We start from the raw sequence: 25,423 nt of genomic DNA, 5'->3' as shown, positions 1-25,423 counted from the left end.
ACATCTTTGACGCCCATGGAATCATAACATTACAAGAAGTGCTGTTTGCTCGGTAGGGGCACAAGTACACCCCTCACATATGTGTTTTCATGCTAAACGGAAACTCAATGGCACCATTATAGTGTGTGAATTTTTATCTTTCTAACCCTGGATCTTTCTCTCAAATAATGCTTCCCCCTGCTGGAAGACATATAAAACTACCTGCATGTCGTTGAGCTCATGGTTGGATTGATGTGGAAACAACCATGCGATTTTAAAATTGCTAAAGAAAAACGCATACAGAATAGTTATTAAAATACAATTTATTGATGGGATCGATCGTTTTTTGGATGACGACTCAAGCAAAATATAAAGCAGTCATGCATATGCTGTAAATTTGCTACTAGAAGATGAATTGATTGGTTAACTATGTATTATGGCGCTATAAAATCAAAGCATTTTATTATATAAGAAAATATTACTAAAATGCTTGAAGAATGTCCCAACACCCAATTCAAGCTTTACCGCTTTGTTCTACATAGATACAAAATACTATAGAACTATATATGTTGTATAAAATGAAATGACCACATTAAAAAATACTACTTGGCCAATCCATCTTGAGTTTAAATCTTAACCTAAATGTTTTGTTTTGAAGTGTAAATATCCAAATAAGCACAGCTGTAATGTTTTTGGGATACAGTAGAGCATTTCAGAAAACGTCCAGAACTTACAAAAATTGTGAGTATCAGTAGTGTATTTTGTTTTGAATGAAAGTGTCATTTGTATTTTCACAGAATTGCTTACACATTTAAGATGAACTACATATTTCACCAGCGGACTTTGTAACAATACACGCCATGTTTTAAATGCTTTGGAAGGAAACCAAAGCTCCGCACACCTGGTTCTGACAGACCGCAGTTTATTCTGGGAGTGACGATCGGGTAACGTACGCTCCCGTCTGCTAACCAACCGGCGTCACACTGGTCAAATCCCACAAATCTCCAGGCGGCGTATAACTGCCCAACTTTAGCAATATGTCCTCCGTCGTTCTGACAGGCCTCTTCCGCCTCTGTGAAGTTCAGCTTGCTGTGATGCTGCAGAAAGTAGACCTCACCTGAGGTTGAACACACACAAATTGTGCAAATTGTCACATAATCAGTGTTTTTATCTATCTGAAAAATATGATCTCATTTTATAAAGATGACAATATTATAGCTGAGAAAGACTGCAAACAAAACAAAGATGACATATATATATATATATATATAAAGGCGTACAGCTTTAAAACAAATGTACGGATTGAAAGCCTGATTAATTCGAAAAAGATGAATCTTTGATCCTTGTTGGCAAGTTTATTGCACTTGTCAACCTCAACTTATAGTTCCAACAGTAAATATGGAAAAAAGGACATTTTCCACATTGGACAATTGCAGCCACATGTTGTATTCTCAACACAAACGTTAATTAATATGAGATGTAAACCCCCTACTTGCTGTTTTTTTTTTTTTTTGGTCATTTGGCAGACGCTTTTATCCAAAGCGACTTACAGTGCACTTATTGGTTATTTCTCTGTTAAATAAAAACTCCATGGATTGCATACATGCATGATAAACAATCAAAATCATTGATCACGTGGTTTACCTCTTATGGACGAAGTGAAGCAAAACGCATCAAACCGGTCCAGATCTTTGTCTCGAGCACCGTAGCTCCGCACGCCGGGAGCCAGATGGGTACCGCCGCAGGCCTCTCGTGGCACTGAAACGGGGTATTGTGCTGTCCCGTCAGCGACCCACCCAGCGTTACACCAATCCAGCCCTTCCTCCCAAGCAGCGAAGAGCTGCTCAAATGTGGTCAGGTGCGAATCCTGCTGTTCACACGCTTCCTTGGCTTCGTGGAAGTTCATTAGATAGCGCCCCTTAGAGGAGTAATATGGAAACACCACACCTGTGGGTAAGAACAGCACAATGCATTATAAGCCAAATATAATAGACATTAAAGCGATAGTTCCCCCAAAAATGAAAACTCTCTCATGTGAGTTACAAATGTATTAATTTATGTATAATTTTTTTTGTTTGGTTGAACACAGAAAAAGATATTTGGAAGAATGTTTGTAATCGAACAGTTCTGGACCTTATTGACTACCATAGTAGGGAAAATGACAATGGTATGACAATGGTATTCAAAAGAGCCCCAGAACGGTTTGTTTTTCTAAATTCTTCAAACTTTTGAGACAGAACTTTCAAATTTCAACAGAACAAAAAAATATGATGTATTTTTTCTTACTATGGTAGTCAATGGGGTCCAAAGAACAATAAGCATTCTTCATAATATATTTCATCAGAACAAAGAAATTCATACAGATTTAGAACAACTCGAAGGTGAGTAAATGATGACAGAATATTAATTTTTGGTTGAACTATCCCTTTAACATTATATTTAACAACGGACACATCTTGTTTATAGACGGTTTCATCGGACGCACGCGCCTGGCCTGGAGTTAACTTACGGTCTGTGTTTGGTTGTAATATAACAATGCATTTTATGTGAAATTTATAGCAATATTTTATTGTATATTAATTGTATTTAAATAACTTAGAACTACTCAACAGTTATTTATTTTTTCGGATGTGTACCGGAAGTTAAAGGGGTCATATACCGTAAATATGTACTTTTAAGTGTTTTTGGTCTGTTATAAGTTGCCCATGCATGTATTAGACAGGTAAAATTGCAAAAATGTAAGTGTCGGAAGAAAAGATGCAATCTATCTAAAAGCTAGACCTGCCTGAAACGCCTCGTGTAACCACACCCCCACGCATGTACGTCACTTCGTGGTATGATTTGACTAAGACCGCCCAAATGTATACGCAAGAAAGGTGGGCGGTCTTTTAAATCTCATTGTACCGTCGCGGCACAGGCTGATTTTCCGAATATGGTAAGAGGTGTTTCATTTCCGTCCAGTATTCGACCAATCACTACGCACTAGTGACCTGGCCAATCATAGCTCACCTCGCTTTTTTGGACGATGAGCTTTGTAAAATATCAGCGCGTTTCAGAGAGACGGAGCAGCGAGGAGATACAAATATGCACGGTATGTGTAAAATACTGCGTTTTTAACCTTATACACGTCGCATTAAATCTAAAGCAAACAATAATATTCGTTTAAGCCGAGTCAAATCACCCCTTTAAATCTGAGCCACATAACGTTGATTAAATATTGCAGCCACTGAAACCATCTTTGAGTCTTTATAAGTTGGTTGTTTTAACAAATACACTTCCACAGAATTGACATGAACAACCTCGAAACTTAAGATGCACGGTAGTGCTTTCGTCCTCCAGACCGTCAATAATTTCACAGCGGTAGCGACCGGTGTCATCAGATTGTAGTGGATTGATGACGAGGGACGCGTCGCCCGGTGCGCTTCGACGGATCCGCACGCGCCCCTTGAAGTCTCCGTAACTCCGATGACGCGTGCCGATGGCCACCATAACGTCACGTTCCTGTACTCCACCGGGCTCGGGCTGCCAGAACCACTTGACCCGCGTCCTGCGGGGCGAGTTGAGCTCGGGCTCGTAGCGGTAATGACAGGGCAGCGTGACGTTACTCCCCTGGACAGCAGACACCAGAGGTTCGGATGATTCCACGTGAAGACGGATTCGGTGGAAGTACACTAGAAAATAAGGAAAACACTAAGTGTAAAAGTACGTCAGATTAAAAAATAAATCTACAAATAAATCAACATACTTCCCCCATTTCCATTCACTATGTCCTGATAATAATAACCGTTGGAGAATCGTTCTGCAAAGGTCCCGAGGGAAAGGTGCATAAGAAGTACCAGCAGGTGGCGTATAATCCGCATATTCACGATCTCGCTCTGCATCCCACAGCTTTCCAGCACGGTCCCTGAAGTAAGACATAAAGTTGCAAACATTGTAGCAATTTTTATGCATTTCGATTATTGCTTTATTCAGAAATAAACACTCTGTTTCACTCAATGCCAATTCATATTGTCATTGCAAGCGAACAAAGTTTCTTTATAAACTTGCGCGCACGAAACGAAAGGCAAGTCAGAACAAAGAAGCATATGGTGTGAATGTGACAAACGTTAAATGACACAAGAAATGTTTACAAAGACAGTGTTCGGCTATTTCATAAGCACCATTTATTTTGAGAAATTTAAATTGAACACTAGTTAATGCATAGCGTTGTGTTTTTTTATTGTATTTCTAGGACTACAGATCTTAAAGTTAAAGTTTAGAAAAGAAACAATATTTCGTTTACTTACCAACGCAATATACTTTCCTCAGACTCCTTTTGCTATAACTACACTGTTCATCGTCGGGGCGAGGTACAATCTCTCTCTCTCTCTCTCTCTCTCTCTCTCTCTCTCTCTCTCTGTGTAATAATATTGTGGAACAAGAGGTGACGTCACCTTGACATTTCTTTTGAAGCTCTCCGGCTCGACAACGATAATGATGTGGGGTCTACAAAGCAGGCGAAGGCTCCCGTCCATCATCACAGTATAATTATACAAGGTAAAGGTGTGTTGATAATTTCCCTAAACTTTAACTGGAGCTGTTCAGTGTGCCAGCAAGAGTATATTCTACCCACAGTCTCTTGTTCCTGTTTTTTCTGTCGAAAGACAACAATCCTTTGTGTTTTCTTTCATGGCATAATAACACATTTGGTAATAACAGATTGTCACATACCTGTTTTTGTAAATTCCTAAATGCACAGAGCTTTATAAGGGGTCCTTTCATTGAAAAGTTTTTCAAATATCTGTTAAAATCAAACTACTTTATAGATAGCACACGTTTAGGGGTCAATGACGTGACATGTATTTTTTGTGTCCAAATTCATTATTTTCCTAAAAATAATTTGAATAAATACATGTCATATATCAAATGGATCTACAATATGTCCTTTATAGGAAACCCTTTTCATTTTATTGAAATTCAATAGATTTTTTGAGTTTTGGCGTTTGAAAGACCAAAAATGTCAGGTGGTGCGACCGTCCGAACATACAAACAGAGAACAAAACTGAGAAATAAATGTTAATTTTCTCAATAAAATTCTTAATAAAATATTTTGGCATGATTTTATGTTAAATTTCTTATATATGAGGGGAAAAGTACTCAGTGCTAAAGACATTAAATGTATATTATTTTAAATGAATATATGGTCGCACCACCTGACATTTTCTGGGTGGTAAAATCAGAAATCTTGTTTACTAATGAATTAATGCTCCCTAAAATGCTGTAAAACCAATATAAATCAACACAATACATTTTTTTGGACATAAAAATACATTTTCAAACTGTTTTGCTTAAAATATTTTTTTTTTCTTCTTGAAAAACTTATTTGTCATTGATCCTTATATTACATTGACATTCTCCCTCACAGGACATTTTTTTCTCGCTGCAAAACAGAAAAATGCCTATGAAGTAAAATATGAAAAATATGCCAGTCGACCTCTGTCTCAAAAAAGATCAGCAGTCATGGGAAAGTCGGTGATTGAACTTCCTCAGCGAAGCCCCTAAAGTGTGCTAATTTTCCAAAGTAAATATAAGAGAAAAGTATACATAGCCTTGCAGATGTGAAAATTTCCTTTCATTCATGGCCATCTGGGATTTAATGGTCTGTCCCACAGCCACTGTCTTTCATCCGCTTTGATATTTTCTTCCAAATTCTGACCTTTTCTTTTAATAAAGGTGGTGTTTTTTTGTCTTTGTAATAATAACTGGCACTCTCCAGAAACTGAAGCTAAACGCACGATTTAAAGAGGAAACGACTGTTTGATGGCCTTTGGATGACCTGGATGTTGGAATAACATCATCTCTCTGTGACCCTTAACCACTGTACCACCTTCAACTGTCCCTCTTTCAATCCATCAAGAACAGTGAAATGGAGTAGGCTATGTGAGCGACACACAGAGATTTGCATCGCCTCCCTCACAGATGCTCGGGACCATTAGCGACGCATTTGAAGATCCGCGCCAATTAGTCCCCACATCCAAGATGAAAGGCCTGGCCTAAGGCAAAGAACGCCAAGACCCTGTGAATAGCTGGGAGCTTCACAGAAGCATAATTTTGCCAGCTAGAGGGGGAGAGAACCTTGTACTCTAATTATGCGCTCAAAATGAGTAGGTCCAAAAAAGCTGGACGTAAATGTTTTAGATTTTACTCAAGCTTTTTCAGTTACAAATGCCTCAGAAAATAAATGTAAAAATGAATGTAAAGGTGCTGTGTGTAATTTTTTGGAGATCTATTGACAGAAATGCAATATTATATGTCGTCAGAGGTGTATAAAGACCTTACATAATGAAGCGTTATGTTTTTATTTCCTTAGAATGAGATGTTTCTATCTACATACACCGTGGGTTCCCTACATGGAATTCGCCATGTTGTAGCCCTGAACGGACAGACTGTTCTATAGAGCGCGTTTCGTTTAATACGTTATCTCCTTTGACGAAGAAGCGAAAACGTGACAACATCTTAGTTCTGTTTCAGCTACCGTAGTGCTCTGAAAGGGAGGGTAGAATGACCCATTGGCTGCAATTCGCAACCTCGCCGCTAGATGCCACTACATTTCATACACTAGACCCTTCAAAATAAATAAAGAAGAAATAAATTCTTGTTAAAACTTTATATAGAAATAAATTGTTTTCAAATTAATGTTTTCACAGATTTCAACTTAAGTTTTAACTATGAAAATAGGATTTGTAGGTCATTTTCCATGCTTTCCAAAACCACATGATAGCGTTGTTTTCTTGTTTTGATTGTGAAACAGTTGTTCTTATGAAAGACTGTGGTCCCTTCGCATAACTGAGTGAAATTTTTATGAAAAATGCAAGTGCGTCCAAATGAACATCTCATTCTTCTGTTTGACTACATGCTTTCGAATGAATGGAATTCAGCTGAACAGTATTGTGGGTTTTTAAGGTAGCTATTTAGACAAGTTATGTGTCAATCCATTTTTTCATTTACACTAGTGATTTTGACAAAAACATATAAAAAAAAGATTCTGTTTACATTACAGCCTCTCATAAATGTCTCAAAAATGAGGTGGATGAGTGATTTCCTTTAAATGAGAGATGTCTCTAAAAAGAAAGGAATGTTTGCTCCTGACAAAATATTTGCCACAAACCTCATTCAAAATAGCCTTGTTTTTCCAGAAAGGAATCCTTCCTGGCTTCGCCCAGTGGGTGCTGGTGTTTTCCTGTCATTCTTTGGACTACCAGTTCAATTCTTCCTGTCCAGTGCCTGTGTCGAGCTTGTCAATCATTACAGAAGAGATTGCGTAATAATGGCCTATTAGTCAAAGGTACTACAGAGACAGAGATCTTTATTGAAATGCTCATATACTTTACATCTTTTCTTAGGTTGGTCAACTGTTACACTTTGATTTATGGGGATTTTTTTATAAACCTCCATACTAAGCATACTAAGGATGATTCATAACAACAAACAGCATGCTTGAAATGCCATAAGTATCTACTTGTATTCTTTATTTCCTTCTACAATTACTGTAAGAACATGAAAATATTTCAAGAGATGCTAAGAATATCTTGCCTAAACAGTGTGAACACAAGGGTGCTACAGTACGAAGCTTTAAAAAAGACAAAATAAAATAAGTTTAAGAATCATTGAAAGAAAACAAATTGAATAGAATGAACAAAGCTGATATGTTTACTGCAATAAGAAAATCAAATGCTTACATTGGTACAGACAACCTACAGATAATTCACAACCATGCTAGATTTTACAAGAGTGTTCAGTGTCTGTCAGCTTTTCTTCTTCAATTCTTCTCAGAATGTATCTCAGATAAATACTGCCCAAACAACGTCTAAAGCTCCATTCATATTAATGCTTATATTGCACAAGCCCAAAATTTAAAAATTTATTCGAGACGATTGGCTGGGGAGGTCACAACGCATCATTTTGAAAACATTATGTAGATTGGACGGTCATATCAAAGGTTCAGCGCCACCGTAGAAATCATATCAAATTAGATTCGCACCCTCACCCCGCATCTTATTATATGAAAGCCTCGATACTGCACACGGCGTGACCGATCCACAGACCACAGGATATTTATGTCAATGCGTATACTGCAAAAACGTGGCCCATGATTTCAAAAATAGGAAATATTAAAAATTCTCTATGACATCATAATAAGATGAGATAAAAGATGAGCCACTTTGGCTAGTGAGCGTATAATGTTTTTAGTACCAGACATTTTGGTTTATTTCAGAATTATGCTGGAATAAAAAAGCAAAATTCAGTAGCACACTGCAATTGATTCAACTGCACCTGAGATCCAAGGCATCAAATTTAAACAATATTGATCAAATTATAATATATATATATATATATATATATGATTGACTGTCACAATTCATGTTAAGGTTTGATAAACTGTAAAAAAGGTATGTTGAAAGCAAGTCTAGTTATGAGACAGTTATTGAGACAAATATTAATACACCATAACATACAAAAAAGCATAGATCACTTCAAAACCATATTTAAGGTATTTATGATTTCCTAATTCAATGATCTAATATGAACAACTTCAAAAACTGCATTTATAACCGAACGACCAACACAACAGCTGTGAAAATAAATACATTCTAACATATTTGGTATGTACAAGATCATACTTTCCAAAATTGTTGTTTTCAATATAGTTCTTTACTCGAGTAAATAATAAATTGAATGTGGTCATGTCTGCCAAACAATAACATACTTTTTTAAAGGGCACTGCAGTCAAACATAGTAATACAAAGTATTTAATGCAAAATATTCAAACTGTGAGAACCTTGGGCCAATGTTAAATCAGTCCCACAGCAGTGCAGAGACGTGTGGAGTTGGCGCCCTCTGTTGATAAGAGTGAGGCAGTGCAGGGACAGTTCAGGGAGGATTGGAGAGAAGCATTATAGAAGAGGAGGGAGAGTGAGAAGGTGGGAGGAGCTCTACTCATCACAGCCCAGCAGCTCCATTCGCAGGGTGATGCGTTCATGCCACTCCCACGGCAGGATGCGGACGAATCGTGAGATGAAGGGGGGTTCAAACACGTTCTTTTTGTGCACGTTGTTGTCACTGTTGCCGGGGAAAATCTGTAGGTGATGTTGAAAAAAAGACAGGGTGAGATAACATGACGGATGGTTGGAAAAGGAAGAAGTATAGATGGAGATGTGGGGTCATTTGAAGGTATACCGGGGCTGAATCTGAAAGCATTACGCATGTGGTTTGTTAACTTTTACGGTTTGTTTTCATGTCACATATGTGCTTGGTTAATGGATGTACATTGAATGTACAGTAACTGATCGGTCAATATAAAGTCCTACAAAAATATGTATTTTAGGTCAACCAGAAATGCTGTTTAGTTTCAATAATGTTAATTATTGAAATCAAAATGGAAAATGTAGGTTGAATAGTTGATTTAATTGTGATAGTAGTCTCAGTATGACAGGGCGGGATGGATGAGAGGTCTTGGTGATGTCAGCCATAAAGAAGTTGTTTCAGGGCTAAGTTATGACATTGTGTTGATATATTGAGAAGACAAATATTGTCTTTTAAATAACATGCCCTTAACCAGTCAGTTACAATGCACTGGGAACTCACATAAGGGTGAATTTTTGGTTGGCTTTAAACAATTAACCTTTAAAGTTTAGAAACAAACCTTATCTGTTTTTGTCTTTTCGTCTTTGACTATGGTCCAATACTGTCCGTCATCACTGTACGCAACTTTGAATGCCGAAACAAACTGCACGTTTCCAAAGTCTTTGGCCCCTTGCGTGATTATTCCTGTGATGCGCTTTGGTCGGAGCAAGTCCACCTGATACACACAAAAAATAAAACATTTTTTTTAGAGTGAATTATGGATTATTGTGTGCAAATAATTTAAATTGGAGATTTTATAAAACACCTATTTTAAGGCTTTTCTAACGGATAGAATGGTTGTACACCCCTGGTAATAAAAAAAATACGATAAAAATAGTAAAAGAAGACGTAAATTCTACAGAATTTAAAAGATTATTACTCATTGATAGACTTCCTTTTATTTCTTTTATTGGAACACACGAGTGCATTGAATTAAATCAAGACATTTTTAACATTATTTACTTTACTGTAAATGAAACTCCTTCAATTTTTTCAGCCCATAAAAGACTTTCTCACCTGCACCCACTCGGAGCGGTCATTGGTGGCGGCTATCCATGCATTAGTCTTGCCCTGCTTGTCCAGTCGGGCGTAATGCGGGTGCCAGGTGAACGCCTCGATCCCCCAGGTGCGGAACGAGCTGGAAGACGTTATCTGCTTGTCTTCGATCAGCCGTGACTTGACACCTAGCGGCTCGGAGCAACCTGTCGTGTTGAAATACACTGTGAAGTGAGACAACAGGAAGAGGAGGGGCGGGAACAGGAAGTGGGATGAAAAGCGTGTCAGCGTGATGCCACAAGCAGCACAGACCACATCAGCACTGGTTTGCCCCAAAGCAGAGAGCGTGTTTTAAGCAGGTGAGTGACAAGATGCTATGCGGGATGGTGTTGCATGAAGCGCATGCAGGTGAGAACTGGCGGTGAGTAAAGTATGCATGCTGCTGTGATGGACAGCCTTAGAGAAACAGATGGATGGGTGAAGTGGGCAATGCGGTATATTGAGGTATATGATGGTGCATAACATTTTGACTATATTTATGCACGTACATATGACTCGTTGTTTCCTTGGGAACACAAAAAAAGATATTTTGACAAAAGTGGTTTTGTGTCCATAAAATGGGGGGAAATCAATCAGGGTCGATGTTGTTTGGTTATCAACGTTCTTTAAAAGATCTTATTTTGTGTTCTCAGAAGAAAGAACGTCATACAGGTCTGAAATGTGGGTCAAAATAATTCAATATTATTTATATTTGGGTGAACTATCCCTTTAAGGAGTGTTGTTGAGTCCATTGTGAAGTGGAGTTAACACACCAAGAACGGTCATTTTCTTAGAACTCCTCCTCAAAAATCAAGGACGACATGTACCAAGCACACACACCACACAAAACAAACACTGTGATTCATCATTACTCTACGCATCTCAAAATTGGGACATGTCTGCAAATCAAGTCAAATATCTGCGAGATTTAAGCTGAGAACATCTGCCGGCCGGAGTCCCAGCTGGAAGAGATTTTCTCCGCCTTTTGACTTCCTTCCCACATTCAGAAAGTCTCTGGATTTTGACTCCATTGCATGAAAAAGATCAACATTACGCAACGACACTTCCCTATGCTTGCAGTACGTCATGTGATTGTTAGTGGAGCTGTATTAACCTGATGTCAAAGTACTCTGTATACAACCATGTGGAGGGTAACAAATAGTTTTGTTCTTTACCATTTAGCTCACAGCCGACCAGCTCCATTCTCAACGTGCAGCCTTTGCGACACACGAGAGGAACGATTCGGATGTACTGAGCGATGATGGGAGGATCAAACAAATTGGTCTTCGTTCCGTCATTGTCCACGTTGCCAACAAAAACCTGGAAAACAGACGATTCGTCAGTAACAATTCATCCTACATTACACAACTTCAACAGGTCAATGTACAAGAATACTGCATATAAAGATAATAGCAAGGTTTTGGGAAAAAAATACTTCTCCTTAAGAATTATTTTTGTTTGAAAGTAATAAAAGATTAAGTTTAGTAAGTGAAGTCTTACCACGTCTTTGTTTTGGCCTTCAGATCTATACATTGTATACGTTCGCCCATCTAAGCTCGATGCCACTTTAAAGGTCTTGATAAACTCCGCCGTACCAATCCGACTTGCCCCCTGAGTAATGATGCCAGTAAACCGCATCTTTCTCTGCGTATTGATCTAGACAAAGAGAAAATTATTTTTGTGGTGTAAAAACTGACAATAATTTGTGTTTAAACAAGTTGTTTATTATAAGATCTAATAATACTTCATTCAACTTTCACAGTTTATGATACAGAGGTGTATTATAGGTGTTTATAATGCGCAGGTGCTTTAGTTTTTCAAGTGACAGTGCACCCAAAAATGAAAATTCTGTCATCAATTTCTCTTCCGCACAACACAAAAAAGATATTTTGAAGAATGTTGTCAACTGGGGGCAACTGCTGTTTGGTTACCAACATTCTTCAAAGTATCTTCTTTTGTGTTCAGCAGAAGAAAGAAAGTCATACAGCTTTGAAATGACAATAGAGGGAATAACAATTGTTTTTGGTGAACTATCACTTTAATAGAAGTAGACTATTATACAGTAGCTCACCTGAATCCAGGGGTTCTTGTCATGTGTGGCAGAGGTCCAAGCATTAACAAGTCCCTTTTTATTCAGCCGGGCCAGCTCGGGACCCCAGCGCTGCAGTCCCAGAAAGCCATAGTACACAGATGAGGCTGAGATCTGAGACTCGGCGATACCTCCACCTTCCATTCCCAGCAGAGAGATGCAGCCTAGGGACCAGAGCCAAACTTTAGCTGATATTCACACGCTCAGGAGACAAACAGTCGAATGAACAGATGGATAAACAGTGTGATGACCACAAATTACAAATATTTGGAGGGAATGAAGAGCTGGTTGTGTGCAGCGTCCTACTCACGCAGTTGGCAGTGCTTTCCAACATAGGGTGAGGGACATCTGCATGTGAAATCTCCATCCAGATCTCGACAGGACCCTCCATTCTGACAAGGTTGGCCTGCGCAGTCATTCACATCTGGAAGGAACAAGTTATAAAGTTTCACGAATGCTCGAGTCGGAGCAAAGTGATGGCCCAACACACCCTATTTTAGTTCTACTGTAGTTTTCTTTGTGACCTTAAGGAGGCGCAATATGCATACCAACTTCAAAGCAAGGAGAGAATGTTTAAAGATTTTTTTTATAATATACATATTCATTCTGCCAAATTTGTTTGCTATAAATTGAAAAAAAACTGGAATACATTATAACTGTTTATAACTTTAGTTACAAATGAAATTCTCAAAGCTAACCAAAATAAAACACTTTTGAAAGTCTAAACACATATTTATTGTATAAACAGTTTGCAAAACTATTCAATCACACTGTGAAGAAGGTTTCTTAATATAAATATATTATTTAGGATATTGCTATTATTGGTATTGTTTAGTACATTATAAGCACGTTGAATGTAATGTACCTACTTTAAAAAACATCTATATACGTTTTTAAGTGATAAAATACTAAAACAATAAGATACAGCGCAAAAAGCAATTCATCTTTCAGGTGTCTAGTTCTTGGATGTAGAATTGGGGGCAAGGACGAACTTTTAAGGTTAAGCTATCCATGAACCATGTTGTATATATACAGATGGAAATCGCATGATCTTTACGGTCATTCTTAAAGAGGATATACTGTAGGAAACAGAAGCACCACCTGAACTCAGACCTGCTAAAGTTCCTAATCCACTTATTACCGAGAGGGCCAAACCTGCACCAACCCAAACATAAAAAGGTCAATGTGATGAGTCAGAGCGCAGCTGTATAGTGGACCCTTTGTATGTGTGCGCGTGTGAAAATGGGCTGAACATCATTGCTGTGCATAGAGAACAACCATAAAATGACAGAAAAATCAGTTTGGCAAGACTCTGAAAATCTGCCGGAAATCAGCGGGGGATTATCCGGTGTGTACAGATGGTGTGATATGGCATGACTGCAAACAGCCGTCCAGCGTCAATACAAGGCTCAGACATAATAAAACACTTCCAGACCCCCTGAGGGTTTGGATCTTCCTGTAAGGGTTAAGTGTGGTCACAATCACAGTCTGTGATGGACTGTCATGTTTCATGACCTACAGACATTTTTAGGTAACAGAAATGAAAGCATAATGCTGCCTTAGTTTAGTATGCATTTATATTTTACATTTATTTGCATTTGGCAGACATTTTTTTTCCAAAGCGACTTACAGTGGATTTAATTGTATATAGTTTTTTGTGTGTTCCTTGGGAATCTAACCAACCTTTGCATAGTTGAGCTACAGGAACAAATACTGTTTATATGCTGCACGCATATTTAGTCAAATGCTGAATAAAAGTTATATATGCAGTACAGCACGCCACAGGACATTTGCACAAAATATTCAAATATTATTATTAACTTTGTTTAATTATTAATCCCCTGGAAATGATTTTTATCCTATTTAAAAAAAAAACTTCTAGAGGGATACAAAGCTGAAAAGACTACAGATTGGCGCATGCTTGTCTGGCCACATTACTCACAGTTCTGAATAAGACTGTAGATGCTAGCGATTATTCCTAATGCTTTTGTTAAAGAAAGATTCACTGTAACCCACAGACGGAGAAGCAATTCAACACAGTAGTGTATTGTATTACTAGGTGAATATCGATATTTTACTCCATAATGTGAAATGCAACCTTATGTCAGTTGCAACATCATCCTGATCAATGAACTACAAGGTTAGCGGATCTCCACATGCACATGACCGTTAAAATGGGGTCCGTGAAATCCGTGAAAAAAAGGAAGTTGGAAAAAGAATAAAAAGCTTTTGAGACTTTCCTGAGTTTTCAGCCTCAGTAATGTAGTCTTGTGATTATTGTAATCACAAAGTCACAAATGGACATCGTCTTACTTCAGCAGCTTTCTCATCGAGGGTAGAACCTGAAGACTTTTGAGAAGATGCCAACAAGACACTTAGAAACAAGACCACTATTTTTAGTTATGTGTTTAGGTAAAATTATCGTTTTTGTTTTATTCTGTGAAATACTAACAATATTTCTTACAAATATTTAAATCAAAAGTTTCTATTTCCCTTTATTTGCAGAAAATGAAAACTGGAGAAACAGGTCAAAATAACAGAAAGGATGCTCTGTATTTTTTCAGATCTCAAATGCTGCAAAGAAAACAAGTTTATATACACTTTTAAGCAATACAACAGTCAGATTTGTACACATATTTATTAAAAGTTTTTTATGTGATAACCTGGATTTTTATCACAGTTTCCATGCGTCTTGTCATGCTGTCAATCTTTCACATTGCTGTTGGATGACTTTATGTCACTCCTGATTTTTGATTTTGTTGAATTGTGAGTGGTTGCTTTAGATGTCAGTCAGTTACCTACAATGTGGACTAGACCTCCTGCTGTTAAGTCAAAAACTTTCTGTATACCAGACTATTTTGAGTTAACAGCTGTATGAATTGACTGGAATTAAACTCGAGCCGTTTTAGTAAACCTCTGAGGTTACCTAGCAGCCATTCGGTTCAGTTCCTTTGACTGTAATGAGAAAGAAGTGTGAGGAAAAAATACAACAATTAAGGAAAAGGCTGCAATTTGATAAAAATAAAGTGACAGAGGTGAGAAAGCCATCTCGAATTCAACAGAATAAAAAATAATTGACAATTTAGTGATAAAAAGGCATCCTGGAATTTTCCTTTCTAGTTTCAGAAACAGAAATCCAATCTTTGATTTACAGGGAAAAAAAGCTGTAAAAAATTTAAATAGATAATTCATGCTAAAATCCAAGCCCGGTGTTGGCATTGCAAAGGTCATGAGTTAAATTTCCATGGTAATAAAATGTATTCATTTTTAGTTACGGTGCTTCTGATGGATCATTTAATTTGTTTGGGATAAAAGCAACTGCTATATGTCAGAATGTAAATATAAATAACTCATATACTGCAAGTTGCTTTGAAAAAAGGTGTCTGCCAAAAGCATGAATATAATCTGTCATTTACCCTCATGTCTTTCTAAACCTGTTTGTTATACAAAAAGAGCTATTATTATAGCAGGACGTTCAAGCTGTTCTTTCCCATACAATAAATGTGAACGGAGACCACTCTGTCAAGCAGTGACCAATTTTAAGTGAACAAAAACATCCCTTTTTTACCAAGCTTTAAGCGTGTTCACTTTTATTATGCTTTTTGATGCATTTTGTCCTTTTTGACAACCCCCGGTCGCTACTTCCTGCTCACAAATTGCACTACGCTATAAACTTGTCACTTTAAATGCCACCTGTGGTATTCAATGACTAAAGATTTGCAACCACACCTCGGTGCATAAATGACAGCAGAAGTTTATTTTTCGGGAGTACTATTGCTTTAAACAGCAGGTTTCTGCTCCTTTCCATCACCGCAAAGAATGCGACCGCTACTCCACTGCGTAAAAGCTTTTGACACACATTTCACGGCCTCTTGCATGGCTTTCAGACCGATTTCATGCTGTCAGTGAAACACTTCTGCCAGCTGAGAGTGGTGAACGTGCGGACTTCATATACTTTGCTTCCTCCGCTTGCATTTTACCCCAGCAACAGGGCCAGTGTTTGTGACGGCGTGGGCGTGCTACAGTAAAGACGGATTTTAATTTGTGTTGCCACGAAACTATACAGTGTGTGTGGCTTTCTCTGAGGTCCAATCTGACCGAGCATGATTTAGATCTATCTGAAGGATTAAGACTCTTCTAAACAGTCCATTCAAAGTCATCCTCGATTGTAACCACATTCTAACCGCACTCGGAAGAAGCACCCGCAATCCTAAATAAGACCAGTCTAAACATCATAACCCTGCTATCAACCGGCACCGAAGCCATAAGGTCCACCATAATCAGTAGGAAAAGAAGGAAGTCTCTGCGGATGACTAAAGGATGCTGACGAATAGCAATGTTCAATTAAGTGGGGATTTCCAGTTTTATCTTTAACTCTCCGATTAATTCCTTTACCACAAAACAGCAGGTTTACTTTATCAAGTCTGTGAAATACAGCATGACAAATGCAGCCTTTAAAAAAATGAAGCAGTTATTATTTTTATAATGAACACACATTTGGGTCAGGTATACTTTGAGTGAAATTCAGACCTCATGTTCTTTTTTGTAACATAAATGCACATAAAAAAGTTTTCAAACATGTCTAGTTTTGCGCTTCTTAAATGATAGATTTGATGATGCAGTTTTGGTCCCGCCGGTGGGTCAGCAGGGGTGCCGGAGTATAAAAGGTTAAACTTATTTAAATAATAATTGTGGAACCAACTGCATTTTAGTATCAGCATATTTAGTGCAATTCTGGTAAAAGCCATGTAGCCGCTACTTTGTTTATCGTGTGTTTGTCTATCAAGCAACAGCAAACGACTGCCAGCAGAGACTGAAGCCGTTCTATGCTTGTTAACACATTCATCCGTCAACATTGCGGAGTATAGGCCATCTGCCCTCATTACTTCCTGAGAGCTTCTGGGATTGACGTCGACACGGCACTTGGTGAAATTAGTCACACATTTATGAAGAGAACAGCTGCATGTGATTCTTTATCCTTACTGTTCGAAAACACTCTTCTGATAAAGTGTTCCTCTGCAGTATCAAATGTTTTTCTACAAGATGCAACACTTTATATATTATATATATTTAACATTCTTTTTTACATTAAAAAATATGGTTTGGTGTGAATGTCATGTGAACTGATATATTGACGTGTTTGACTCACTGTTCTGGCAGTGGATTCCGTCGAAACCCGTGGCGCACTTGCAGACGTATTCGCTGAAGACGTCCCCTCGCCGAGAGCTGGAGATGATCTCACAGACGCCATCGTTTTTACAGGGGTTAGGGTTGCAGGGCCCTGAGATCAAAGGTCATATGACATCAGCCAGATCTAGCAGATACAATTAACCTTTGCACTTTTGGTGTACAACTTTTCTCACATGAATATATAATAAGTGATAAGGCTTTTACCAATCTCGGTCTCATTGCAGACGTGTCCTGTGAAACCATCAGCGCAGATGCAGATGAAGTGATCTTTCCCTGCTCCCTTTACACATGTTCCTCCATTTAGACACACGTTTATCTCACAGTAGTCGGCTGGGGAAAAACAACAGGATATTATATTGATTTCTCAATGGAGCTCATTCATTAAACATGTGGGACGAGTTTCTGCACAAATCATTTGTTAAGCATTTTAACATTTAAATCAATGTAACAATTTATGAAGGCCCATTCCATTATATTAAATATCACCAGTACTTTTTGATGGGAATTTTTTGGGGATATAAATGACATGGATGTATTTGATGACAACACTTTGTTTGCTCAAAAAAAGAATGTGGATACTTAATGCACAATTTGTTCATGTTTTTATTAGGGCTGTCCAGCTAAAAAGACACAAACTGCTGTCAATGCTGCAGCATTATACAAACCTAGATTTTATTTTAATTAGAGCCATGCGGTCCATGGTTAAATAGTTCTGGAATGTCTGAAATTGCATGTGGGACAGCAAAATAATGAGAAAAATCATGGAAATAAATGTTACCAAAAATGAGTAAAAATGTTTTTATAGACGAAAAGAGACAAACAATGTAAAGAAACTCTTCAGGAAAACTGTATTGTGTTTTAACAAAGAAAGTATTAAGGGGATAGTTCACACGAATATAAATAATTCTGTATTCATCCTCATTTTGTTAAAATTGTGACTTTCTTCTGTTAAACACAAAAGAAGATATTTTGAGAAATGTCTTTGTGGTTTTGCGTCCATACAATGGATCATAATGAGAAGTTATAGACGTTCTCCAAAATATCATCTGTTGTATTCTGCAGAAGAAATAAAGTCACAATGAAGTCGGCTTTGGAATGACAAGGATGAAAAATGATGAAACAATTTTATTTTTAGGTGCGCTGTTCACTTAATTATGCAGTTATTTTGCTGTCCACATTGAGGGTCGATGCAAATACCCAAGTACTAAATTGCACTTTCAACATTGTGTGATACCAAAATAAAGCTTCAAAAACTCAACCCTTCAATTTCTTCTGTGCTATCACCATCTTTAAGGGTTAATTTTGGGGCCCCCTGCTATAGACTTTGCAAAATGTGCTGAACATTCCCAAACTGAGCTGGCTTCCCACAACCCTGTTTAAATCACACCTCAGTGAGAGCCTCCCTGTATCGTTGTGTCCTCCCCTGGCGCCCATCCACAATACCACAACAGATACGCTCTGCAGAGTTTATTCGAGGTGAATGGTAGTCAAAATGATAATCTGCCCTAGCTTCACACGGCTCTACTGCGGGCTTCAACAGCTTGAACTTGTTTCTCACCAAGACTTTTGGTCTTCTCTAATCGCAACGAAAGATGACGGCCTTCACGCTCAGGGTCAGAATTTCTGGGGTAATGATAACGGCTTGTTCTGCATAAACAGGAACATTCTTATCCAAACGATTACCTTGTATATTTGGAATGGAATGCATACTCCTTCATACACTGTACCAGATTGTTGAAAGCACATTAGCCACAAAAAGAAACCAATTTCTCCTGAATAATCATTTCCCTTGGACGTGCCTCCCAACATACGCCAGGAACAAATTGTTCAACACCTCAAGTCAACCCATCCTTGACTGGCAACACTACAGGGAAATGAAAGTGTCTCGTCCTCATCACTGATAGCTTTAAAAAACCACAGTCAACAAAAATGTCTCACTGAACGACGAGATTGACAGCGGGGAAGTGGTGCATTGAAAGCAATTCATAGCAGATTAATGACTTTTAGTCACTTTAAGCGTTTAGTCACATTTCTGCTTTTGTTAGAAACGAAACTATGAAGGGCCTTTAGACAGAACTGAATGCATCAGCTGAAATCACTTTGATGAAGTGAAACATCTGATCTGCGGTGCATCAGCTGAGCTTTCCTTTTGATCAGCAAAGGTCTGAAATGAAAGTGAGGGCGGATTATTCCCAAGGGCTTTCCGTTGATGGCTTTAGGCACTCCGGTACTGTATTTCATATGGTCTTTAAACATGTTAAACGTGTTATGGCAAGCAACCGTTGGAGTGTTTGTCTCTCTCTCATAATAGAGGCACAAAAAGGGACAAAGAGAGACTCAACCGATTTATGGAGGAATTGAGTCCCAACAAAGTGGGGCACATCAGAGCTAGATCTGAAAATGAGCAACTGCCAGCATTCCAGGCCAATCCCCAATATGGTAAAAACAATTCTCACCAAATGACTCATGTGACTGCCCCGGTGCTGATGTTCCAGAAAATATGCAGGCTCACGTTTCGGGAACAACTCAAAGTAAACAGTTCAATAATAAACACGATACACTGGCTAGACATTGACAAATAAAGTGGTGATCGAATTGCCCAGAGATCTGAAATTTCCCACCAGTAACATCTGACTTTAATTCTTTCTAGAGCTTTTCAGCTTTAGCTATCAAACTTGCTAGATGCCCTTTTTTCTCACGTAAAGTTTCTAACCAAACCTTTTCCATTGTAAATTATCAAAAATCTCTCAGACTATAATGGAAAAAACGTTGTGTAATTGTTCATGAGCTCTCCAGCTATGTTCTGTACTTAAAGACTTTGGCAACCACTTATCAACGTCCATGCATCAGCGATTCAGAACACACAAGTGATTGCTTAAAGTGATAGTTCACCTAAAAATGAAAACCTTTATAATTTACCATGTTATTCCAAACCTGTCTCATTTTCTTCTAAAAAAACAGACATTTTGAACTAAACTAAACTATTCTCGTGAATTAAGTAACCAAACAACACTGGCCCCCATTGACCCCCATTGTGTGGACAAAAAACCCTCAGAAATTTCTCAAATATCTTATTTTGTCTTCTACAAAAGAAAGTGTCATATACAGGTTAAGAATGACATGAGTTGACAAAAATGTTGGTTTTGGATACAACTTAAATGGCTATGAAAACCCAGCTTAAAACATTAACAACAACTGACAAAGCACCTAAATAACCAGCAAGCATGTGTCTAGCTAATGTTTGGCGACAATCACAACAGCTTAGCAAACATGTAGCAATGAAAAAGTTAAAAGTACAAACTATCAAAGGTCTATCAGATATCAACTCGGCTAAAAAAAGCTTTGTCAAGCCAACAAAGTTTGACTCCACAAACGTTCCATTTTACGATTATTGTTAACCAACAGAACACAGACGAAAGCTAGTATAAAATGTAAAAATAAAAAAAGAAGAAATGAACTTTAGAACTATCAAATTCAAATATAAAACAGCAGCTTATTTTGTTTTTCTTTTCTTTTGTATCTGAACAGCATGTAAAAACTTGATCTGAATGATCTGTAATCTTATAACAATGATATTATAACTAATAACACTTAAGGGTAGGGAAGGGCTTCTTGAAATGAGTCATAGGTATGACAATCTGTTGAGTGGCGCATGCACGCTTGACCAACAAACACTCTTGACAATCTTATTAGGAACAGGTGCAAAACAAAAACAATAGACTGTCGGACAACCCAAACACTATACATGTGAATGTCAATGCACGCAAACGCAGAATGCCTGTTTGACTTCAAGACATCAATGCTCAGTAAAGGGAAGTGACAGGGAAGATTCATAACTGCATTGTCATGCAATTCTGAGTCATAACTGTAGGTAATTTCCACATCCAACTGAGTTTTATAGTTCTCTTATTCTTCATGACACTGTCCATAAGTGATTTGTATAACAAAGGCCATTAAAAGCATGAATGTACTGCATCATATAAATCACAACCACTTGGACTAGTCCTTGATTTGTGGTACAACCTGTGTATATTTAGAAAGTGTTAGCGTGCCTTTTAAGACAGCTTTGGAACAGACTTTGCGTCGTACTGGCTTTAAGCCTTACGCTTAATGTGTCTGGGATATGTTTATCCACACCATGGCTGGTGTGAATGTGTTACTATTCAAATGAGTGCGTAGTGTGTATGAGCGACAAGGGAATTTTCTGCATCAGTAGAATCTGATCCTGATATACCTCAGTCTATTCAGCACTGGGTGAACTCGGTGTTCCAAAACTAATGTTCCTGATGTCACGGTACCCCCTGAAAAAACCTTGCAGAACTGAATGCACTGAAGCATACAGCATCAAGATTTAGCAAATGAGGCCCACGAACACCTCTGTGACGGTCAAAATAAAGCAAATGACCTGCAAAGATACGGTCATTACACACAAGAGACATTTTTTCTAAAACACGTTGGCCGCATATAGATACTGTATATGCGAGTCTACATCTTCAGGTGAGGTTTCTGTAATCGACATGCGTTTCTCTTGAACACCATCTGTTCTTAAAAATAAACAACAAAGTCTAAAAATACACTCTGACGTACAGAGAAATAGGCATTCTCTAAGGCAACGCTAATAGGCTTATCTAACTTGGAAATGCCTTAACACATGGCATTATATTTGATGCATTTTAGCCGTGATATTCTTTCACAAGCTGGCGACAAAAGTCAAGACGAGAAGTGTTGGAACGAGGGAATCGTGATGTTAAAAAATTCAACACAGCAGATTGGAAAATGGAGCATCAGGCGAGAGAATTCATGAGAGGAATGCCATTTTGCGGTGGCTGTGAATGAAACATTGATAAAGTCTTATTGAAAATGAATCACAAGAGACGCAGCCCTTGTTGGACCGGTATTAAAAGTGAAGTCATCAGGACAAATGAGCCCGTCCCCAGAGGGAAAGACCTTGTTGCCAGATGGCACAGGCCACGCGACAGCTTTTGAATGGCTCACGCTCTTTCAAAAGAGAGAGAGAGTAAAAAGCGGTAGTCTGTGTGGTCACTAAAATTACCGTTTACACCCAGATGACATAAGAGTTCATTTTTTGCATTAACATAAATCTGTATTTGCTTCTTTCAGATTTTGCTCAAGATTTTGATGGACTCTTTCTTGCCTCTTAAAGGGACAGTTAACCCGAAATTTCTACCATCATTTAATCAAACGCATGTTTTCTCAAACCTGTATTTACTTTTCTACGTCAATCGTAAACTGAGATTTTAGTTTTTTTATAGAATGACAGTAAATATGCCAAGTTGTATTGTATGTGATATAAAATTAGATTCCAAAGCTGCACAAAAGAAAGTCATATGTCGCACAAAGACATTGTATGGCATCGGAAGACTTCTTCATAGTGCTTTCTGGAGCATGAAAGCCTGTGGTCACCTGTTTTTCCACTGAACTGAAATCTTCTCCATTTGTGCTTCAAGGAAGAATTAAAACAGGAGTTTCCCTTTTGGGTTAACTTTTGCTTTAAACCTATCTAAACGTCACCGGATGACAATTTTAATCACTTGAGGTGCGAAAAAAAGGGAACAACAACAACCAATGCCATTTCTACAGAAAGGCGCTTTGACATGGAGAACATTTACACTAACCATAAACCCAACTGTCGTCAAACTCAGTTAGGAAGAGTGTGTTTAAGACTTTATCCAAACCTGTTTTGCTGAATTGGTCATTAGCGGCAGGAAATGCCCAGGCCTCATTGGGCTGGATGTTATTTAAGTGGCCACATTCGTGGGAAGTGACTCAGTCGTTTCGTCCTGTATCCGCTCCTACAGACTCCAGCCAGTGCATGGCCTGAGGTGCAGTGGCAGATGGGGAACTGTGTTCTTACATTGACCAAAATGACCGCATAATTCATCCAAACAATAACTATAAAAAGGGTAAAACCTTGCTGTACGAAAGTGGTCAACTTAGATAGGAGGCCCCAAAGCTTTAGATTAAAACAAAAAGGACACACGTTGCCAAAAGGTTAAGAAAACTGCTGTGGACTGAGATATAATAATGCCCCTAACCATGCAGCATAGGCATCTATCCAAACCTTTATGCCACTTCAATGGAATAAAAATGTTTTGTATAAATCTATATAAGAACTGAAGGACAAAGCAGACAAAGCAAACAACCCGAGGCGCTTAACGCAAGTATGGGTATACATAAAAAAAAATTAAGAGAGACATTTAATTTCCAAAAGGACAACTAAGGTGTTGCGCAAAAACGTCATTCAGTGTAAAACGCAAGACAAAGTGTGATACGACGTTTCCTTTAATGTTGAGAGAGCTCTGTTTAATGCATTGTCAATGATCAGATAAATACGAACTGGAGACTTTTGTTAGGCTTTGTTTACAAATGTTAGTTTCACCGCGCAGTCTCGAGCGCACAGAGGAAAGATAAACACTTACCGCTCGCTGCGGGAATCGCAACAGCCAGAAAACAAACCGCAAAAAGTTGCAAACTAAAAAACAAGCTTGGAAAAGTTCTCATGGTGCCAAAACGCAGCTCTTCCGATCACTTTGAACGTCTCAAGGGTCGTTCGGTATGTATCCGATCGCCGTTATGACTCCGGGCACGATTAGAGAATATGTGCGCTTCCACGTGCATCTCTTCTCCAATCCAATTACATGCTGGTTTCACAATATGGCCCCGCCCACGCCCCGCCCCGGGGGCGGTGATTAGGGATCGAGCGAATAACTGCGCGCTTCTAGAGCGTTTTGATACAGTAAACAAACGAGCTGTGCCAAACATTTGGTGAATTCGGGGATTTAAGTAAAAGCTGCGTAATGTTTGCACACGGTGCCTGTTCCCTATAGAAGTCAAAACTGTTTATTCAAACTTGGGTGGAACATATTCCACATAATAACAATCTTTATTCTTTTCAATCCTACAATGGAAGATTAAGCTTTGTTCTTTCGTAACGATAGTGGAAAGCAAGATAAGCCGGATTTGTGTCCCATATAAAGCAGTGGTTTGGCTTTGTTATGTTAAGGTTGTGGGTGCGTTGGTGTGGCAGATGTGTTTATGCATGCTGGTCGATAAAACGTGGGGTGTTGATCAATTGGTGAATGCTGGATGGTGACGTCTGAAAAAAACATAGTTGTTGGTTGTGATTTTGTGCATCTCCAAGGTACTGCGATGGCAAGGAGATGCTGCCAAAATGTATCCCAAACTTCAAAGGACGTTGCAAAGTCAAAACGTTTAAGGACCAATTGTTTAAGCAAGCACCACTAGATTTAATTTCCTGCATAATGAAGAATAGCTTGTTATTGTCCATCTTGGCTCTGTTGCTGGGGCTCTTAGGAGCTCGTGTAGATTTGATTGAACATAATGTGATGTTGATTTTCCTCCAGCGGAGCCACTAATCTGTAATAACTTAATGGATGCAGGCTGCGGGGAAATCACGGAGCTGGATATAAGAAACACGAGGCTTGGTGGTCTGGCAGAACATTAATGTCGTTTAGCGTCACTTAGAGTAACTAAATTACTTTCATTCATAGCACTTACGGGAAATAATACAATTATTTAGCAGACGATCAAATCTATTGAGATGCACAGAGTGCATGCTTTTTGCAATAGACTACCATGTTGCACAAATGCTTAGCTATAGAGATGTTTTTGGATTGCTGATCCATGACTGTTAGCACTTTCGCATCTGGCTTCTCCGATTCTCTGAATTTCTGTGAAAACATACAACTGACGAAAGCCACTGTAATGCATAAAAACCGTAAACAACTTTCGCACATGCATGTCATGATGTTCGGTTGTTTCCTGCCATCTTGTGGTTACAATTATGTACTACACCGTGTATGTTTTTGCCTTTCAATCAAATGATTGACACAAATCAACCCTAACCTTAAACAATTTTAAAACATAGCATATCTATATATATTTTTACTTTATAGGACATTGTTTTATTTCCCCCTGTTTTAAGGA

General features: G+C 38.3%; 2 protein-coding genes and 1 long non-coding RNA gene across 4 annotated transcripts; 1 reads left to right on the top strand and 2 right to left on the bottom strand.

Moving 5' to 3' along the window:
• Positions 1 to 287: 287 nt before the first annotated feature.
• On the bottom strand, positions 288 to 4,384 carry hapln3 (hyaluronan and proteoglycan link protein 3). The gene is made up of 5 exons (XM_056739298.1): positions 4,266 to 4,384; positions 3,725 to 3,883; positions 3,279 to 3,650; positions 1,624 to 1,926; positions 288 to 1,096 (listed from the first exon to the last, which is right to left on the bottom strand). Exons 2-5 carry the CDS (start codon positions 3,858 to 3,860, stop codon positions 810 to 812), a joined length of 1,098 nt encoding a protein of 365 aa, XP_056595276.1. The 5' UTR covers positions 3,861 to 3,883; positions 4,266 to 4,384; the 3' UTR covers positions 288 to 809.
• On the top strand, positions 2,279 to 6,117 carry LOC130413828 (uncharacterized). Its single transcript, XR_008905539.1, has 3 exons — positions 2,279 to 3,070; positions 4,432 to 4,515; positions 5,384 to 6,117. It is a non-coding gene; the product is annotated as an uncharacterized LOC130413828 (long non-coding RNA).
• A 1,187-nt stretch (positions 6,118 to 7,304) lies between these two features.
• mfge8b (milk fat globule EGF and factor V/VIII domain containing b) lies at positions 7,305 to 24,103 on the bottom strand. 2 transcript variants are annotated; one of them, XM_056739296.1, is made up of 10 exons: positions 23,896 to 24,103; positions 17,660 to 17,785; positions 17,415 to 17,546; positions 12,576 to 12,689; positions 12,248 to 12,429; positions 11,677 to 11,832; positions 11,352 to 11,496; positions 10,159 to 10,361; positions 9,662 to 9,817; positions 7,305 to 9,095 (listed from the first exon to the last, which is right to left on the bottom strand). In XM_056739296.1, the coding sequence occupies exons 1-10, from the start codon at positions 23,975 to 23,977 to the stop codon at positions 8,952 to 8,954; spliced, it is 1,440 nt and encodes a 479-aa protein (XP_056595274.1). In that variant the 5' UTR covers positions 23,978 to 24,103; the 3' UTR covers positions 7,305 to 8,951. The 2 variants fall into 2 exon arrangements, with proteins under 2 accessions (XP_056595274.1, XP_056595275.1); XM_056739297.1 differs by having other exon boundaries at positions 10,159 to 10,343.
• Positions 24,104 to 25,423: the final 1,320 nt, after the last annotated feature.

Source organism: Triplophysa dalaica, chromosome 24 (assembly GCF_015846415.1).
Source record: "Triplophysa dalaica isolate WHDGS20190420 chromosome 24, ASM1584641v1, whole genome shotgun sequence".
Lineage (NCBI taxonomy): Eukaryota > Metazoa > Chordata > Actinopteri > Cypriniformes > Nemacheilidae > Triplophysa > Triplophysa dalaica.
This window is presented reverse-complemented; position numbering and strand designations above follow the sequence as displayed.

Coding starts and splice junctions, on each gene's coding strand:
- mfge8b (XM_056739296.1), bottom strand. CDS start 23,977: ATGAGAACTTTTCCAAGCTTGTTTTTTAGTTTGCAACTTTTTGCGGTT. Junction 17,547..17,659: donor CTGCAATGAGACCGAGATTG/GTAAAAGCCTTA, acceptor CTTTGATCTCAG/GGCCCTGCAACCCTAACCCC. Junction 12,430..12,575: donor TGGAAAGCACTGCCAACTGC/GTGAGTAGGACG, acceptor TCTGGTCCCTAG/GCTGCATCTCTCTGCTGGGA.
- hapln3 (XM_056739298.1), bottom strand. CDS start 3,860: ATGCAGAGCGAGATCGTGAATATGCGGATTATACGCCACCTGCTGGTA. Junction 3,651..3,724: donor AGTGAATGGAAATGGGGGAA/GTATGTTGATTT, acceptor CTTATTTTCTAG/TGTACTTCCACCGAATCCGT. Junction 1,927..3,278: donor CGTGCATCTTAAGTTTCGAG/GTTGTTCATGTC, acceptor TCTTACCCACAG/GTGTGGTGTTTCCATATTAC.